The 20,740-nt window shown below is 42.4% G+C and overlaps 1 protein-coding gene across 1 annotated transcript in view; it reads right to left on the minus strand.

Moving 5' to 3' along the window:
* The window catches only part of aqr (aquarius intron-binding spliceosomal factor), a 73,789-nt gene that overhangs the window by 21,866 nt on the left and 31,183 nt on the right, over nt 1-20,740 (minus strand). The window contains exons 22-31 of the mRNA XM_050061649.1: nt 20,585-20,734; nt 19,843-19,912; nt 18,264-18,374; nt 17,572-17,681; nt 13,203-13,338; nt 8,453-8,662; nt 6,088-6,225; nt 5,914-5,985; nt 3,602-3,789; nt 3,318-3,489 (exon numbers count right to left, since the gene is read on the minus strand). Coding sequence (XP_049917606.1) covers nt 3,318-3,489; nt 3,602-3,789; nt 5,914-5,985; nt 6,088-6,225; nt 8,453-8,662; nt 13,203-13,338; nt 17,572-17,681; nt 18,264-18,374; nt 19,843-19,912; nt 20,585-20,734 — 1,357 coding nt within the window. The remainder of the gene's footprint in view (nt 1-3,317; nt 3,490-3,601; nt 3,790-5,913; nt 5,986-6,087; nt 6,226-8,452; nt 8,663-13,202; nt 13,339-17,571; nt 17,682-18,263; nt 18,375-19,842; nt 19,913-20,584; nt 20,735-20,740) is intronic.

Genomic DNA, 20,740 nt, shown 5'->3' on the forward strand with positions numbered 1-20,740 from the left:
GGGATGAAACAGAAACAAGACAAACAGGGAGAGACTGAGGATACAAAAAATAAAAGGAAATAAGAGTAGTAAATCTAGACTACCAGTGAGTAAATCCCACAAAGCTTTTTGCTCTTATGTCATTTGAAGTGTAGCTTGCGAAGCAGAAAAGCTTTGACTAACAAGCCCAGTGGCTGAGAAAAGCCATTTTCTAACAACAGAAGATGTGGATTTAGATAAGCATCCTACCCTTTATGAGCCATTTGACAACTTGGAAAGTACTATCAACGGGCTGAGACTCAATATGGAAAGTGCTTTAACAAATGAGGCAAGAAAGCAGGAACAGACCTTTGGACTGTTAAGTGTTTGAGTGCACGCACGAGTGTTAGTGTGTATGACGGATGTGCAGTTCCTGCCTAAGTGCAAAGCAGGGCTGTGGTAGTGTTTGTTCAGCTGTGACAGTCATTCAGCATGCACTGGATACAATTGCTTCTCTAGTGTCCAATTTATCCCTTCTGGTTCCTAGGGAAGTGCATGCACGTGTGTGAAAGTGTGTGCGCATATGTAGTTGTGTGTGTGTCTGAACGGCATAGTGAGTGATACAGGCAATTCCCCTGAGGAGCCTGAAAATGGCAAAAGGCAAATGGAGTCGAGGTTCATGTGACCCGGTGCCTCGAGAAGTGCACATGGTCTGGATTTAAGAACAATAAGGAGCTTCACGGACATGAGCATGCAAGACGTTAAACACTGCCGTAACATTCATTAAGCAAAGTGATATGTTTATTGGCCATGCAGCTTATAAACAAATCAGTATCTTAAATGATGTATTACTAATTAGTGTCTGAGATCAAGTACTCCTTGATTTTTGACGACTACAAGCTCTGTTGCGTCCTGGAAATTGTCGTGGTTATTGTAAAAAATCTCTCATATCTTTCATAACTGTTCTGGTTTCAGCTTCCTCCCTTTATTAAAGAGGAACCACTGAATAATCTAGTATAGTCACTGCTTACATTTCAGTACTTAAAATGTTACCATCACACTCGATAGTTTTGCTGTTAAATTTTACAGTAACAATTGGGCTCCTGTGCTGGTGTGGTGCCAGAGGAAACATTCTTTTTTTTTTTTTTAACACTCCCTCTCAACCCTGCTTTCCACCCACACACAGTCTTGAGTGTCTCAGCAATGTCATGATGAAACACAATCTGGCTCCTGGTGTGAAGGACAAACCCACTGGTCTGTGCTGGGCAGCCTAAGCAGGGTTATGAATATATCATACGGGCCGGTAGCTAAATCATTAAAATTTTAAAATGAATGAACTGCTGTACAACAAGCGATTCAGAGGAAATGGAGGTTAGGAGAAATACTGTTCTCTGCTCTGGTGGAACTAAGTGTGCATGAGTGTGTATCCGTGTAAAGGAGTGTCTAAATTGTATTACAAAACTGCCACACATTGTGTAACACAAACAACTTCTGCAACAATGTAATATGTACCTGTGCTACAGACACACTGGGCATTATACACTGGGTTTTCACAGTCCTCCAAATTAAGGTAACGGGTCTTTGAGGGTTCCTGCTGTAGGCAGCAGGGTATTTACAACTGAAAACATGTCTATCCTTCGTACTTATTCCAGTTTTGTTTTGGTTAGTTTTCACAATTACATTAACTGTTTTTATTTTCTAGAAATAACTATTCTAGTTATAGTCATAGTTTGACTTTTGCCATAGATTTCCAAAGTAGAAGAAAGGGGTTTGAATGAGTCATATAACTGGTAGATATACTGAGTACAGGTAACAGTTGTGCTTTATTGATATTTGTGTATAGGGCTGTCACAATATCCGCAATCCCATGCTACTGACATGCCAACTGCAGGGGATGGAAAGCAACTGCCAGTACCTTTATGTTCATGCTTTTTTTTTTTTTTCATGAGAGCACCACGTATTTACACAATGCTACAAATGCCAGCACCATGATGACACCATGAGTGTCTATTCTGTGTTAGACTCACAAGTCAGTCTTTAGACACTTTGCTTAACTAAAGACTGATGACTTTCTCCCTGATTTTGTGTTTAGATGGGCGGATACAATTTCAGAGTTATAAAAAAACTCCCTACGTTGTAGAACTAAATCTGCAGGGCGGTCCTTCGGTGGCTCGCTGAACTCTTGTGCTTGTAACATAGTCCCACTAGAAACAAGTGTAGCGGTAGAAAATGGCTCAGCCGCGCTCGCAGAAAACTCCGTCAAAGTTAGTGGATGTTTGTCGCGTTTGCGGCTGGAAAAAATATTTTCTTCACAGATGAGCACACATTTGATAAAACAGAGTTAAATCTCTCGGCATCCATTTTCAAGCTCTCTGTGTGTTTGTTTCCTTGCGGACGAGAAAAGGGGGAGCGCACATTTCCGAGAAGGAGTGTCCTTTTCAAAAATGCAAGAGGCGTTGCTTTGTTGCCGGCCGTTTTCGCCGGTGTGTTAAACATACTTTAGAAAGGAGTGTCCCCAGACTATCAGAAGGCGGAGATCTCTGATTGTCTGGTGGCGAGACTAATTCTGTGTTGATCCCTGCACATTTACTATCTTTTTCTGGTTGCTGAGAGTTGAAAAATATTCAACTTGGAGTAAAACGCCCATCGCTGTCACTTGTTAATGGTCTGGCCCCATCCTACATCACAGACCTTCTAACCATCTATTCTGGCTGTCACACGCTCCAGACTTAAGCTCGAGGGTGATCGTGCCTTTGCTGTGTCTGCCCCCAAACTGTGGAAGAGCATGCCCCTCCCAATCAGATCTGCCCCCTCCACTGACTCATTTAAGTCCAGGCTAAAATCCTACTTTATTTCATTAGCGTGAGTCCCCCTGATGTGGTCTTCCCTGACGTGTGCCTGTGTGTGTTGTGTCTCTAAATGTGTGAGCTATGTACCTGACAGTTATGTCGCCTTTTATGTATGCGTTTTTTAGCATTTTATTCCTTTTGTACAGCACTTTGGTCAACGTGAGTACTTTTTAAATGTGCTTTAAAAATAAATTTGAGTTGAGTTGAGTTGTTACCCAGAAATTCAAGCAAAGTGGTGAAGGGGCAGGACAGATACCACAAAGACCAACCCTTACGTTGCTGAACAACAACAACAGACGAAAATTAATACTGAACCCACATAGACCTGCAGGTCCTGTTTTCTAAGTGATTCAGCCTTCCCTTCATCCAGAGCAAGGGCCAGAGCCTGTAGATACTCTACCTTGAGCCAACATTTTTACTTACTACACCCTAAGTCACCACATGGGAAATTCTTTCACCACAACAGCTCTATTTGTCTGTGTGTGTGTGGTAGTGTGCACTTCTACTGACCTGGTAAAAGTAAGGGTTGGGCTCAGACTCTCCCACCCCATTGAAGTCCTCCACATTAATTAGCTGGAAGTCAAAGGTCAAGCCCGGGTTGGGAACTTGGAACTCAGGCAGTTGCTGGACATGAGGCAGGTTCCCCAGGTGTTTGTAGCGCCAGTTATAGAGGTTACACAGGCTGTGGGACAGAAAGACAAACACACATTAGGTCACATGGTTATGTCCTATCTGCGAGGATACAGTACCAGTCAAATACGAGTCTTGCTTCGTGTTCAGTCATGGTGACCTACCTTGCACGAGCACGGCCCTGTGCATCCAGATCTATGGTGGGTACTCCAAGGCGCACAAATCGGGTGAAGAGAGACTGCTCCATGTTGGAGTACTTCTGGAAGGCCATGTTCTTGATAACAGGGGGCAACTGATGGTGGTCCCCAATCATAATCCAACGTTTCAGCCTGCTGTAGCCATCCTCTGGGTTCTGTAAGACAAAAGTAAGTGGTAAGAGCACGTGTTACAGAGGACACCTAAACAGTCTGTCCTAGACTCAGTAATCTTTTTCCTTTTTTTTTTTTTTTTTTTTTACAACTTTATTAAATTTTCTTTTTGTCTAATCACTTGATGAGATTATACAATGTTTACAAAATCAGATCTTCAGCAGATAATAACATTTAACTCCAGGTGGGCAGTAAAGCATGAAAGGCCTGTACAGTTGTCTACGTCATGCCGCCAGGTTTTGCTCATTAGATGTGGTTTATTTGGAGTTTGACCTCGGACAAATCTGATATACCAACCATTGCGAATCAAGACTTGATTTAATCACTTAAATGACTGATAAGGGTCGAATGGCTGAATAAGAAAAGCGAAGGGGAGGTGGAGGAGAAATAAACAGTTTCGCTGTGACGTATACCCGGCAGAAGGCTCAGACTGTGACTCACTAGAGAAGAGAGATAAAGACAGGATCTCTGGCGAGGTCGTTGAATGAGCTGATGTGCTTAATGATCTCATCTGTAAACAGACATTAGCACTATCTCGGACAATTAGGCACAACTACCAAAGACAAGCACCATTACTGTGTTTGGAGCCCATCAGTCAGACCTTAATAGAGGAAGTCAGGTGGCAGAAAGCGGAGTCCTGAGTAAAGGATTAAACTAGGTTTGTTGTCAGAGTTTATGACAGTGCTGAGGTCTAGCAGCAAGTTTTCTGACAAGGCATGGCTATAGTTTTTCCAATAGTTGAGATTAACAGCTCAAATGTTCAGTCTTGAGACCTTTACACACTGGGGACGTGCCAAATAAATAACACAAAAATGCAAAATACTTGGCTGCTGATATTTCGCAGCAAAACTATTCATTCCTGCAGCCATGCAAATTTGCAAAAATTCCACAATCCTATTGACCCAGAGCAGCGTTTAGTAGTCTATTTTTTTTCTCCTCTCTTTTTCCCTTTTTTCCCTTCTTCGCAGGTATAGAAAAATACACATGGTTTGGCTTAAAAAACAACGTTGTTACTAACGTAATGTAACCTCATTTGTATGCTCCACATCCTGGCACATTATGTCGTTACTGAAATAACTCAATTGACTTTTTGTTTCACACAGGAAAAGAACAGCAGTCTCCTGGGTGAAAGTCTGGAGTTTGTTTGACCCATTCACCTCCCCTCCAACCCGCCCAATGCGCACTTTCTTGCTCTCTGTATCATAACAGTTGCTCAGAGCACCAAAAAAATGCCATTGAGTCTGCTGCATGTCATACCCTCGCTAAAGGGTGTCTCTATGTGTCCGTATCTGACGTCCAGAGCCACTGACCAAGCATCTGTATTTGACAAGTTGGGTGAGAGACTGGGTTGTTGAATATCCCAAAATATTGTCCATTAACCACAGAGGTTTATTGTCTTCACACGATGGGTTTCGAGACTGTACATCCACCTCCCCCAAAAACCAAAATAAACATCTTCAAAAAATAAACGGCCTTGTCATGTAGCATTTAGACAAGGTTGCTGAGGGAGAACGGGGTGTAAGGGATGCTCTTATACGATTGCAGTCGACCGTGCAGAGAGTAACTGCGTGAGGAATATGTTACATAGTGCATCAGACAGAAAACAGCTTGTAGCGGGGACAACAATGAAAGCAATGATAGGGGAGATAAGGAGATGAAGAGTGATTACATAGACAAAAAAACATGGAGACAGATGTAGAGAGAAGGACAAAGAGGTAAATTATTACCCCTTCAGTCCAGGAAGCTACTGTATGTCTGACTCAGATCTCTCTTAGGCTTCTTTTTTGGTAGCGTTTGGAAGTCTGTCTGAGGTAAGTTGTTGTAAAGCCCAAGATTCTGTGAGCCATTTTGAGTTTTATTCTAGCAAAAAACCGAAAAGTGAGTTCCCACAGCTTAACAGTTACACAATGTCTAGGGATTTTATTGTGAAAGCTAAAAACAGAAGGAGTGAATCTGGTATGTGCTGCTTTGCCAAGGTGGAAAGAAGTTCTAAGGTTGCCCTCTTGGTTCGGACTTAGCCTACATGTGATTGACTGAAGCCTTCATTCACAGTGCAAAAACTCAACTTGAAAAAAGACAAGTTTGAGATTTAGTCAGGACAGGGTTACCTGTAGCAGGAGGGGGATGAAGGTCTCAATCTCCAGAATCTGGGCAGCTTCCTCCATCAGGATGTTGTCATACTATCAAAGAGAATCAGCAATTTAAACCAAGCACTTAAAGCAACTGCAGTAAATACAAGCTTAGCCAGGCTGCTGTCTTTATTTCAACTGAGTAGAGTGTACCTTAAATCCCAGCTCCACCAGGTCATGACGTTTGAGCGCAGCATGTGTACAGGTCATGGCAATGATTTTGGCTTCTTTCACGAGCAGATACTTGGAGCGGTCCAGTCCACTCCTCAGCAGCTCAAAGGCCCTGAACTCCTGCAGGGTAGACATGAGAGAGAAAGTGAGGGTTAGGAGAAATATTTAGGAACACAACTAGTGAAGAGAAATCAAGAAAAACAGCAACCTCCCACAGGCAATTTAAAACTGCTTGTATATAGACCTCTGGGAAGACTTAAGCAATCTCAGACTTATTAACATACTGTAGATATGCATTCATCTATTTATGAATGAAGTTAAGTTTTGCTTTCATGTTTCATACAGTCTGTGGATGGGTGGGTGGGGGTAGGGGGAACTTAAATCATGGTATCCTGACAAAATGATGGATGATTACTGTCACAGATGATGGATAAGGTGATTATCTAAGGTGAAATAATCACACCTCTAAAAGAAAAAAGGCAAAGTTCAATATTCAGATCCAACACCGATACATCTTTGTGTCTAGCCACATTTAAAAACTGTAGGGTGGCGTATCCCCGCCACTTTAATAGCTCCAACTGCCTCTACTTTTGATTCATAGTCATGTTCAGTCGTAAAATATGTTGCAGTGATTGCCAATCTGTCCGTCTTTTAATTAAACATACAATTAACATAATCCCTCTGCCTTCTATTTTCATTAGGAAACAGTCTCCTCTTTTCCCATGATGCAGTGTAACAGAGGTCAGCGAGCCACAGGGCTGCTCTGCAGATAGTATACTGGGTGTAGTTTGCTGTTCAATAACTGCAGCTTGAGCAGCACTTTAGCACAGATTTTCTTACAGGGCTTATGCAGGAATGGAAATTTGAGGGCCAGTTTTTACACAAAATCTGAGCCACTTCACTTCAGAGTGTCGATATCATGGCAGTATGAAAACCGCGCAGTGGGGGAGAAGCACAGAGGAGCAATGTGGGTAAACAGGCGTGCTATTTTCAGGTCGCCACACTGGCTCTGTAGGGGTTGGGAAGGGAGAGAGGAGGAGAGGACGGAAGAAGTGGACTCGGACAGCACTGGAGTATAAATATTTGATGCGTTACTATTTTAGCATTAATATTAAACCAATCAAAACATGCAATATTGATGAGATCTATTTTTAACCCCCATGGCTCCAGAGCGGTTGAAGGGTGAAATCAAGATGGTAAGGATTCACAGACACTGAGAAGAGAGGGAAGAGAGGAAAAAGTAAACAGTGGTGGGACTGCAGAGGAAGAAACAAGAGATGTCTACACAGGAGGAACCCGGGAGGCACATTGTGTTGCTGTCTGTCTGTCTAGCAATGCGTTCTTTGGATTTTCCTATGACAGCTTATTCCAAACTGCTTTTACATTTGAAGAGGCAGACAGATAAGCAAAATCAGCACATTGTTGCTTTTGTGTACCCTGCACCACAGACAGAAATACCTCTTAATGGGCGTACAGATTTCACTGCAGCATGGGTGAGGCCGAGGGAGGAGGGAGAGGTGCTGTGATGCAGTGATACAGAGGCCAGCCAGATAAATCAAGGTCACCACACATGTTGGGATATTACCTCCAGCCAATAACTTCTTTATTGCTTTTTGGAGACCTTCTTGGTGTTCCCATAAATCTGAAATGTTATTGTTATCCCTATAGAAATACTTGACGGACTGAGGAGGAATTATAACACATTCAGCTGTGTGTTTGTCAGTGGGAAAGAGCGTGAAAAGAGTGACAGGGAGGGTAAAAAAGAGGAGCAGTAATAGCCTGCATCACTTTGTTGTACCAACTATCTTTTCAAAAGGGTCAGCAATCATATCTACAAATACACTGTTAAGTATCTTATATAATGTTTCATTATAGCAACTAAAGCAAAGAGACAGGTGATGACTAAAGCTCAGAGAGATGCAAAAGTGGCAGAAGAGCTGCTTATGAGCAGACACATCCACACAGACACAGACAGTGTCTGTTCAATCACTGTTAATCTACAACAACCTGTCACTGTGGTGACTTGGTCGGCACAGTTTGTTGTGCATGGGTGATTGTGAAACACCTGGACACAGTCTGTGAGTACAATCAAATACAGCTGACACAGCCTCTGTGAGTAAGGGCAATACATGTTTACCTCAGATAAGTTGGAGGTGAAGTGCGCCTGTGTGCTTCTAATTACTTCAATCTAACTGTAATGGCATGTGCTCTATAAATAAAATTGCCTTTTTGCACTGAAGTAGCCTCCTTACATCCCGCTGGGTGTTGCTCAGCAGTGAGGAAACTAGTACACTGTGTGTGTGTGTGTGTGTGTGTGTGTGTGTGTGTGTGTGTGTGACATTCTTACCTCCAGCTGGGTAAATATTTTCTTGATGTGGCGGTAGCAGCCCTCTGCGATGTCCATGTCCTCTTCATATGACCGGCCCTTGAACACAGGCTGGGGGGCGTTGGAGAAGTACTTGTGGAAGGGAAAGTGTGCCGCCACAGCTTGCACCTCCACTTTCTTGCCCTGTTTGGGCCTGACTTTGCTCATGTACTCTTCCCAGCGAGAGATCACCTGTGGTGGGAGACAGCAAACTTTCAATACCCTCTAAATGTTAAGAGGCTGAACCCAGTAGTGATAGTGATTACAATTCAGTACTAGTATCAGTGCCCTTAAAGTAAAGTGCCAATACCAATAGGGTACATCATTCGATACCTGTAATGTGAATGGAGTGGCATGTAGTATAGCCATAATTCTGAATGTTTTGGTAGCATTTCGGCATTTAACTTCACCAAACCACGGACTGTATTGATTGTAGCTGTTGCTGTAGCTCAGTGTGAGCTCTACGCCATGGACAGAGAGTCCATCTGGCCTCACACACACACAGTGACAGGGCTAACTGTTCATATGGTTTACGTTACAGTTTACATTACCAAACAGTTTATAACAACTAAGCCGAGCTGTTTCGATGTTGTTGCGAGTTTGTTTGGACCGTTTTAACAGCTGCAGATGTGTTAGCATGTGCCAACTGACTAGATGTTGAACTGAACGTTCTTAAGGGAGGAGAGTGCCTCCGGAGTAGGCAGCAACAGAAAGTTCCTTGATCCAGTGGGGAGTCTGGACAGTCCGGGGTTAGACCCCCAGCACAAAAAGGATCAAATACAGGCATCAATTGTAACGTTTCACTACTACTTGGTACTGGGTGATTTCAGTCGATAACCTTAATGCACAAGTTCCCAACTAGTGGGTCGTGGTCCAAAAGTGGGTTGCAGGTCCATTTTGGATGGACCGCAAGTGACTCATGAATAGAGGTGGGTGTAATTCATCGATGTGGCGATGCATCGAAATGCGGCACGTGACGATTTGGCATCGATTAATTAACGTCGATGCTTTGCTGCAAGACCGGAACAAAAAACACGTAACCGGATCCTTAACGCGCGCGCCGCCCGGACTGTTTAGTGAGTGAGACCACTACAAACAGAGCACGTTAGCTTCTTTGCAAAATGGCAACAGCTTCAGCAGCCTCCAAAGAGCGGCCGATTCTCTCGCCACCGGGGTTGACTGCAACCGTGTGGCAGTACTTTGGATTTTATGAGAGAGAAAACAAGACGACTGACAAGACCTACGCGATTTGCAAGATTTGCAAAGCAAAAATAAAGTACCTCAGCAACACCACAAACATGAGGCAGCACCTTGTACGCTTTCATCCCGAAACGGAGAAGGTTCCTCCGGTCGTGCCCACCACACAGAGGACCATCCTGGAGACTGTCTCCAAACTTCCCAAGAACTCGGAGAAGGCGAAGAGCATTACAAAAGCAATAGCTACTTTCATTGCGACGGATTTACGCCCGTATTCAGTAGTAAACAACAGGGGGTTTCGGTTAGTGGTGCGCACCATGGAGCCGCGCTACAAACTCCCTCACCGAAAACACTTCGCAGAGAAAGAAATCCCCCACCTCTACGACGAAACCAAAGCAAACGTCCTGTCGGAGCACATTGACCAGCTGGTATTCTTGCACAAGAATGTGTGTGTCCCAGATTCTGGCACTGACGATGAAGAGTCTGATGAAGATGAGTAGCACAATGTGGACATTTGCCTCTCTCACACAACAGGAGGATGTAGGGGGTCAAGAGGGAGGGGAGGGAATATGGGAGGACAGTTAACTTTAAGATGAGTGTGAGTGCCACTCTGCTCTACTGTGTTTGTGTTGTGTTTACCTCACTGTACTGAAGCTCCAGACTGAATAAGTTCAGTTGAATTATGCACTTTTGTTCAGAAGAATGCAATTTGTTACCTTGGAATATGGCAGCTTTTTTGTTAAATTATCCTATCTATATTCCAGACTGAATAAGTTGAATTATTTAATTTTGAGGAATGCACTTTTGTTCTGTATGGCAGCTTTTTTTGTAAAGTTATCCTATTCATATTCCAGACTGAATAACTTTCCATTTTCCATTAAATAAATTTGATGGAAGTACATATCTTGTTTACTTGAATTAATGACCTCATTAAATCCAGGGCTTGACTGTTTTCAGTGTTTTCCGCCAATAGAGGGGACTCTTGTGCAAGTGGAGCTTTCCCTGGTCAAAGTTAAGTAGGTCAAAGTGCAAATGTTTGCATAACAGTTATAAAATAAAATATTTTGTGTCTTTGAAAAATACAAGTCAAATGTTCAAAAAACCTTGTTATTTACTTATTGAGTGTAGTTTTAGAGGAACTGAGTTAATTGATAGGCTATTTATTTAAAAATGTAGCCACAGATGAAGACAAAATCAATCTTGTATGGAAGAAAGCATTAAAAAGTGCAATAATCGAAGAATCGTGGCACCAATAAGCGAATCGAATCAACAAGCGCCATAATCGAAGAATCGAAGCGCCCATAATCGAAATCGAATCGAATCGTGAGGTACCCTTGTTGGAACACCCCTACTCATGAATGTGTCAAGTTTGTAAAAACACACTTTATTTGAAGTGCAGTGAATTTCTGACACAAGCTTTTATTTTGAAGGGACATTTTCCTGTTGATAGAGTGAGTGAACAGCAAGCCCTTTTTAGATAGGAATTGTGCAAATTTGCAGGAAAGCCCAATCAGTCTTTTTTCAGCATTGGCAATATAAAAACAACATTGGGGAGTGCGGAAAAATGCCGCCTGCAGCTACTTAACTGAGACAAAACACAAGTTAGCATGATGCTGGATATATTTAACTTTGTGGACCTTGAACTTATGACTAAGGAGCAATCTGGAGCCTGTGGCTAGACCAGCTGGGAACCACTGCCTTAAAAAGGTATCAAGTACCAATACCCAGCCCTACACACATGCTTGTTGCTTGTATGAATTATGGTTCTATGTGTTTTTATGTGATCACACACAAATAGGCCTTCTGACTTCCTAAGTGCCTGAAAGGTGCAGAGGGGTGGTATGCATGACTCGCAGCACTGATATTGTGCTGACAGAAAAATCACAACTGCTCACAACAAAGGACTGTGGCAGCACCGTGGTTGTAGCTTGATTTAGCCACTACATAAATAAACTCACTAAGGTCCTTTATAGTATGCACACTGCACAAGCGCTGACTTTGTTGATGCCTGTCTGAGGTCTACAAAATGCCGTATGAGCACACAGTGGGTGTTCTGCATGGCTTTGCCCAGCCAGTATTTTCTCTACAATTATTTGACCATAGCAATAAACACATTACACAGAAATGTACAAATGGGAACAGATAGCCTCAGTTGTATACAGGTGCCCCTGCTGAGCATCTAATAAACCAGCTTCAACCAAACAGCGGGGTAGCCTAGTTCTATAAATACCCCTATGAAAAACAACATTAAGGGTAACATTAATGAGTCTGCCAGAGGACTAAGCTTAACTGCGTGTTAAATATATGTCTGTACGGACTATTAAGACCACCATCGAAAACCTTAGTTTGTGTAAATGTGCCTTGTTATCACTGACAGTGAGTAGTCTGCTCATGGTCACAGTTTCACTACTCTAGTTCTGTGACATTTGAAGATGTAAATGTCAAGGAGTTGTTACACTGTTGGCCAGTTCTCAGAGCTAAAATAAACACAAGAACTAGAGTTACAATAAAGTGTGTGTTGAGAGTCAAGTCTCTACGCAACACCAAATTAATAAGGAGCCACAGTTGTGTGTGTGTGTGTGTGTGTGTGTGTGTGTGTGTGTGTCAGACAACTGACAGATTTCTGGCAAGGTGCAAAAATGGCACCATCAGACATGAACTTTGACACTAGAGCTCAGGTAACAGTGATGGGTATCCAAGTATTTTCTATTGCTTTGATTCACTAGACAACTATCTGCCATAGTAGTTTTAGCTAGCCTATGACCACCACTAAAAAATATTTCCCTGGCATCTTCACTGCCTTTACACCATATGACTTGCATTAATGTTGTAATGTGATACTTAGGTTTTTCAGAAAAAGAAAAAGATGGATATTAACTGGAGCGCCACATAACACTGAAGATGACGGCTACACGCTTCACCTCCTTACGTTACAATTGTTTCTAACATCTATTTTAGAACCTTTCTACAGACGCACCGGAAAGCAAGTGAGTAACTGTCTGCAGTAGCATTTTTCCTGCAGCCCGAGAGGACAGTGTTAATTAGGCGACACTAATAAACAGCCAGGCTTGAGACTGTTTCTGGCAAATTTGCAGTCTGGGCAAAGAGAGCAGTGAGTCTGGGGAATGGAAACTTTAATAACGTCTGGGTTTGATTGGCATGGATATGTCTGAGGAACAGGACAGACAATGCAGAAATCCATTCTAATTAATTCAGCAAAACATCTCCTGGATCCCCTTAACTCTCTCCCTCCCTTTGTAAATCAATATTAACATCCAAACACAAATTTGAAGGATGTTTGGAGGCTTAATAGTCAGACTGAGAGAGGCTGACTGCGAAAAACAACTGGGCCTTTGTGAGGTTTGTTTTGCTAAACTTATATGTTATTAGGATTTTTTTTTTTTTGGACAGTATGAATCAATGTCAAGAGCAAAATAAGATGAATAGCCTATGCTACGTTGCTTGACTGTTACATTTTGTGACTTTCTCTGCACGTTGCAGAAACACATATACACACCCCGAGTTATAGTCTTACCTGGTAGAGGTAGAAATGTCCTGCAGTCTCACAGGTGTAAGAAACATCTCCCGGGACATCCAAGCTCTCCTGTAACCTCCCCACCTCTCTAAGGAGCTCCAGTCTTCTGGCTAGGACATAGTTAACTCTGCCATATCTGGAGACACAGCACAGCACAGATTAAGAATGATACAATGATGTAAGAAGATTGTTTAAGGTTCAACCAGCTGTTTCTAGGATTAAATGCATCATCGGGTCATGGTCTCATTTCAAAAGGACACTAACTCTGTTAATGTTGATACGCTAATGTATTATAAAACTTCTGATGCACCACGTGATCAGATGGACTCCTGTCAGTTCCTGTGCTCCCATATCAACTGCACCGCAAAACAACTGGCGTCAGGACCCAGGTTCAAAGACCTAAATGCTGGTGTGGCAACCCAGAGAGAGACCTTAAGACAAACTCCTGCATATAACAAACAGGGGAGATAATATTTCTTCTAATTCAGTCAGGACCACTTTAGTCAAACAAAACTTTATTTCCATTTGCAGTATTATATTTGGCAGTATGGCTCTGTTCTGGGGCCTCTCTGCTTTTCCTAGGCCTACGCAAAAAGCCTAAGGTGGAGAGAGCACACCTTTTGGCCCTTCCATGGGGAAACGAGTAAAGCTTGAGGCAGAGAACGCAAACATCCCTGCCCTTCCATGTGCATACATGGAAAGCCTAAGGCAGGAAAAGCAGCCGCAAAGACCCTCAGGGAACAGAGCAGAGCAGCATAAATGACAAACAGAAATGACATTGGTAAGCCAGACACAACATGTTAAGGAGGAGGTGGAGTTGAGGCGGGTTGCAGAGGACGCAGCAACAGTAGGGAGGCCAAAGCAGTTTAAACAGGGAGCCCTGGATGAGATTTTCCAATCGGTTGCATTGAAAAGAATCATGTGATCCATCATCAATCAGCTGCTCCATCAGTTGACTGGGCTGTTTGAGATGAGTTGATGTAGCTGGGATGTGAGCTGAGCCTGACATCGTGTCCTGCCTGAACTAACCCTATGCTCCATTTGTGGATTCAGCCTCTGATCTGGATAATTTCCCTCTGTGGCATCAGCCTGTTAAATGTCGACAAATGGATTAATAGTACAGAGTTAATCATGATTATGCGATTGTTGAGTTGATTGTGTGGAATTTTGCTTGTAATTACTGATATTGTGTTTGTGCTGTTGACTGCAAACAAGCAGGTGGTGAAAAGCCTGGTCGTCTGAGGACACGCAGCATTTAACAGAGCAAAATATGTTAAGTATATTGTAAATCTGACCCAGTGGAGTACAACGGTTTAAAGAGGGCAGAGGCTGTCCTTGACTGTACACAAGATTTGTTTAGGTTCTATGTTGCATCCTTTTGTGAAACCAAACAATACTGCTTAAAAACAATTATCAGGTAGCAACGAGACAAGCAGCACACACAGGAAGACAGGAAGTGGGAGGGGTCACAGGGTAATACTAGAGGTGAGCTCTATTTTTAGACCCTCTGCAAAGATCCTCAGTCAGCAGATGACTCAAAGACAGTCACAGTGGTCTGCCTGTTTGGCCTGAATAAAATTAAATAAAAATGGGGAGTGACCTTGCTTCCCAGGATGACGGACCTGTAATGAATTCAGCTACTGAGACAGAAAACCCAGAACAGATACCCAGGTGTCAACAACAGCATTTATCAACAGCATTGTATTTCTTCTTCTTCTTTTTTCCCCCCTCCTAAATCCAATAAATATAAAGCTTGCACACAACCGCAGAAACTGAATGAGGACGCTGCATTTCATTTCCACCTAGAGCAAAAGTTGCATCATGCCCTTTTCTAGACCAGAAATAATTTTCTTTTACCTAGAACCTATGGTACAAAGAAAGACTGTATACAACTTGGACATTTTGAAGATCTGCCCTATACAGAAACCAACATGCACACTCTACAGCCTCATTAAAAAAAGCACGAAATTCATCATGAAATGCAGAGAGGCATTGTTAATTGATGATGCTGTAGCTTTCCCTTTGTTAGGCATTCGGGGGAGCGCTGCCTTCTATTTTGTCATCTCGTATACAGTGTTAATTAAAACTCTCTGGCTCTCTCCTCTCGCTTGTGTCAGTGGGGTGGAAGGAGTGTGGAGTCTGCATGTTGTTATGAGGCAGCCAGGCAGGCGGGAACATATTAAATGCTGCTAGCTAAAGCTCTTTCTTTTATGTCAGTGTTTTTGCATAATTTAAATATGTAACAGACTGCTTCCATGTGCAGACATCCGCTCCCATACACTGCTATTCATATTACAGTCATACACTCGCAGTGAGCATACAGAGAGCGTACCAAATGAGCGACATGCATCACCCCCCTCCCTTCCTCCGCTGGAAGTGTTGCTAAGAGCTATAGGGTGCTCGGTGCCACAGATGGATAAGGTGGTAATTAACAATGAAGGCTATAAGGAAACTTTAAATAGTAACAGCATCAAAATTTAATTAATATCCAATATCACTGAGCTATTTATATCCAGGAGCTGGCAAAAAAGCTTTGTTAGCAAAGAAAAAGGAGGTTCTGGCTGATTCATCTAATAATGGTGTTAAATTTAGCTGCGGTCATGTAGAACTGTAAATGTTTTGGGTATCTTGAGATAATCGCGCCTTCTCAAGTCTGTCACGAGTGCTTAAAATGCGCTGCCCCCAAACTTCTCCTTTCCCATCTCACTATGTCTCAGTAGTAAGGACTGAGTCACTATCCTTCAAGGCATTATGTGTGTGTGTGTGTGTGTGTGTGTGTGTGCGTGTGTGCGCGTGTGTGCGTGCACGCTCACACACACAGTGGAGTTTACACAACGACGTGGATGAGAGAGCTGGGAACTACTGGGGCTTCCTTAACAGGACTCTAGTGGTTCCTGTCTGAGGGCATTTGTTCTGGACCCTGCCACCTAAGCTTTATGAAGAATAGCAGCACTGTGTGTTTTATGCATCTATTAGGGTGCAGACAAAGAAAATCCTGTAATAACTAGTGTTAAAACTATACGTTGGTCTTGTTAAATCGCACTCAGATAATGTCGCCCGCCAGATATTTAAGAGTAGTCCTTCCTGACCAGAGCCAATAAACATTGTAAAGGTCTTAAATTTGTAAAATAAAATGTGTTTATTCATCTGATTATTTATTTAATCAGTTATTCAGTCTTATTGTTGCAAATGAATTATTCATTCAAAATTCATTCTAATGTATTCCTAAGCTTGGACAATGACAACATTAAAAAAGCTACTTCCCTGTTCAACTTCTAGATTAAGCATTTGCTTGTATTTATTAGTTCAATTAATGTTTTTATTGATTTTATTTTAGTCATTACTGTACCTCCAGAATTATGGTGGTAGTATTTAGTTAAATGTTGCTTTTTTTAAGTTTTACTATGCAGGATTTTGCTTTAAAATAATGTATAGACTCATACAAAACTTATCCCCCTCAACATTTAATTGTGACCCACTGGAGGCGTGTGTATCTATCTGCAGAGACACTGCCCTCTGCCTGTATTTTCTTCTTATTTTGCTGAGGTCTGGAGGTTCCTGCGCACAGTGCACAGGTGAGGTTGTGTCTTTATAAGTTAGTGACCAGGTACCAGACCACAAGCGGCAGGAAATCAAAAAAGAGCCATGAAAATCGTGGATACAGAACAGATAAAAAACAAATATAGTGAACAGAGTGAATTTGGGGTCGGCTTTCACTGGTTATATTGGTAATAAACAATTTCTGCATAGTATACCTTTAAAAAAAAAAATCATCGAAACATCCAGAATGATCAGAATCAGTTTTTTTTACTCAACTGTTTGGAAAACATGTAATCAGACTTTTAGCCATCCATGAAAAAATGTTTTTAAAATTATGTCTCCCTACACAGCCTGTTGCCTCTCCTCTACTAAGAATGAGCGTGAGATCAGTTCTTGGGGTCTGCAGCAGTGATGAAAGGGTTAATCAGACAGGAATTGCCTGAGTGTAGGGCTGTAGGGAGAGATCCCTTACACTGGTCAAAAGGCCTGAGAGGCCAACAGTGCCTAATGAAGACAAACCAGCTCCATGGCCCTGCATAGGGAGTATCGAGTAGCCCTGTCACTGTGTTGGCTCACACTCATTATGTATGTGGGCAGCTGGGCTGCTTTTGTGTACATATGTGTGTATGTTATCTGCTTTGATCTCACTGTAAGTGTTGCCTCCGCAGCATACATGCATTATAAGTCTGTCACCATTTGCTGAATGCATTTCCACACATGCATGTGTGAATTCAAGTTGTCTCAAATATTACATTTGCATTTCTGTTTGTTTAGGTGCATCTATCAGTGTGTATGTGTGTTTTCTCCACCTGTCCCCGGCTGTCCTCACCTGCTGAAGTCCTTCTCAGTCTCCAGCTCCTCTTCTCCGTGGCCCAGACGCAGGAGGTGGCGCTCGTCGATGTCTAGAGCCATGATCTTTTCAAACAACTGGTTCAGAGCCTGGTGTGTAATGAACCAAGGGAACAAGTAAACATGATCAGACATGGAAAATACTTTCTTTGAAGTGTGTGTGCATGTTCTCATCTACCGTTGGTACTTGTACATATAAGCCTGTCTTAACTTTCTGCCTCTTTTTCAGTCTCTATGAATTTGGTCTAATTCTTATTGCAGAGCTGCCTTTGTGTAATATATCTGAGGTATTTATCATGCTTTGAGGTAAGTGTCTAATCCTGTATAAGGAATATAAATGGACGGGGGAACTATTGCATAAGAAAAAGGTTTTAATCATTATATCCAGCAATGCTTCTTATGGCCAAGGTTCCTTTTGGCAAGTTTCCACTGGTGTAAAACAACAGTAGATTACTTTATGATTAAATACTGAGGGGAGAAGACCGGGTCACAGGGGAGCTTAGATTTTAATTTTTCCTCCACGGCTTGAATAGGACTATCGCCTGATTAATGGGCAGTTGTGATGCAAGCTCTAAATTCTCCAGACAGCTTCACTTTTATTTGAGCAGGGTGTTAGGAAAACTCTTCAGAGGCGGTTTGAGTGTAGACGTGCTGTGCGTGTGGTGGATTAACCTGATTTGAGTGTGTGACTATGAGGGTCCTCTGCTCTGGAAAGTTGTGATAGAGGTTTGAGATGATCTGAACGGCAACATCTGTCTTTCCGGTACCAGGTGGTCCAACAACCTAGAGACATGGCAGGAAGAAAAGAAAGGAATGGGGAGAAAGGAATGAATACTTTTAACAGAAAGAAGCAGAAGAGAAGCACAATCAGAAGTTAGGTCACAGTGCAAAGGCGCTTGCCTCAGAGACACCCTAATGGTTGTGACAGCTAGGCCATGGGCATGTCAGAACGGGCTAGACTGGTGCCCCATCGTTAGCTGTGCACAGATACACAATGCAACAAGGCTGTGGTGTTGCCTGGCATGCCGAGACCCAGTGACTGCACAGATGGGGAAAACACAGAGAGCTACTGAAAGAGGAGAAAAGCTATAAAAGGCATCTTCAATCCTTCCTTTTGTACTGAATGCTACTAGCTCTCCATCTATAAAGGTTACAATGATAATGAGCCTCATATTTACTTAACTGGGGGGAATAGCATCTAATTTACTAAATAAATATTCATGAAACAGGTTGGTTTTCGCATGGGTATCTCAGGTGAGTCATTTCTGCTGAAACGGTAAGCACAATTAGATATTCCTGCATAAATCAAGAGATAATCAGCTCCTTGGTTCCCCAAAATGAGAGGCAAGGCTGGCGTGTGTTTGTTATTGCTACTGACAACATATGGCAAAAAGGAAGCTTGGAGGCGGTGAGGAGAGGATCAGAGAAAGACATGCATGTAGAGTTGTTTTACGACTCCACCGATAGCCTACTTAACATCTCTGCCTCGGCTAGCCGCACAATAAATAACCCAGACCCTACTGCCAGTTTCCAATCACCACATCAGAATGGCACTTTTGTCAAAACACTGTGTGTTACCCTTGTCGAGATAACAATAGCAGGCTGGAATGACAAAGCTGTGGATGTGCGTATGGACTGGGAGCGTCCACAGCTGTACTATGTGGCATTTTACGTGTGGTTGACAACTTCATCGGCACAGCCAAAATTACAGAGACGGTTTCGGGGAAATTTGTCATCGCTGCACATGAGTGATGGAGATAGGGACATCAACAACAGCATATTTACAGGTGAGGGAATTCCCCTGGTGTACATCACTAAGATTAATGGTTGCAAATCTTTGGCGTCACACCAGCGAGGTGGAACAGTATGCATCAGCAGTATCAGCACTCACTGGACCAAGTCTTTGCCCAAACAGTGTGACAGTCAAGGATATGCATGATTATTTTATAGGGAAGGGTTGAACACATAGCTCGTCCTCCTACTAAGTCCACTATGCTCTGTAACTTTAAGTATTTTTTTAATACTGCTATCAACTTAATCTTCCATAGAATAAAACATAAGGTGGCTGAACAAGTATTCCATGAACGCCAGATAGTCATGGATACTACTTACGCTTATACTTACTTATGATCTGTTGTTGTCTGTTGAAATTTTGACATTTATTTAGTCAAAAAGATGATTTAGATCTTGCAGACTTTCTATTCAGTTTTGAAACTAATGTAAGAAGCATATATGATACACAACTCCTTACCATGGTGAGTCCTGGCTGCATCCCGGCTCGAATGGCTTCGATTTGAGTCGGAGTGAACTGGATTGTATTCCTGTAAGAAATGCACATTGCTGATATTAATACATCAAGTAATTAGTCAGGGATGCTGAATAGCCTTGACAGCATAAACACATTTGTTTTTTTTTCTTAAAACAGATGCTTAATGCCGCAAGTTTTGTTGTGATGTTTTTTGAGACCATCTTTAAAGATAGTTAAGTCAGGGCTTCCCCATGGACATGTTGTTGCTATCAAGATTTAAATATCAAAGTGCAAACTGGAAATGCTAAAACACCATCAGATGAATCTTAAATTTTCATGGAGGGCAATTATTTTGTGGTGTTTTAATTAGTGCAGGGATATTAAAGCCTTTGCTGTTCACCTTTAATTGCATAAATAAAAAAATTTCCATCTATAATTGTAGGCATAACAACAACCAAAATAGCACCACAACATCGAATGGCAGACAAGTCAGAGCGGATACCATGGAGACAAGCGCGGACAAACAAATCAAAACAGTCAGGGCCAGAGTAGGGTGTCTATAATAAGCCTCTGTGATGTTTTATAGTGAAAAGATGTTTTGGATTGAGGTTAAGCACTTAAGGTATGCTCAGTACACTGACCTCAGAGAAAGGTCGAGTGTTAAGCAAAGACTGAACAACCTCTTGACCCCTAATCTTGTTAAGATGCAAACGGGAAGGCCTGAGTCTTGGCCGTGGCCTCTCACCGTTTGGGCTGGTTGTAGGGATATGGCCCTCGGTTGGGGGTGACGTAGGGCTCAACGATCAAAGTCTTGTCTTCCTCTTCGTCTTCCACTTCTTCATCAGCCTTCCTCTTCTTCCCTTTTTCTGCTTTGTTTGAGATGGGAAACGTGATTCTGGTG

The sequence above is a fragment of the Epinephelus moara genome, chromosome 14 (genome assembly GCF_006386435.1).
Source record: "Epinephelus moara isolate mb chromosome 14, YSFRI_EMoa_1.0, whole genome shotgun sequence".
NCBI classification, from domain to species: Eukaryota; Metazoa; Chordata; class Actinopteri; order Perciformes; family Serranidae; genus Epinephelus; species Epinephelus moara.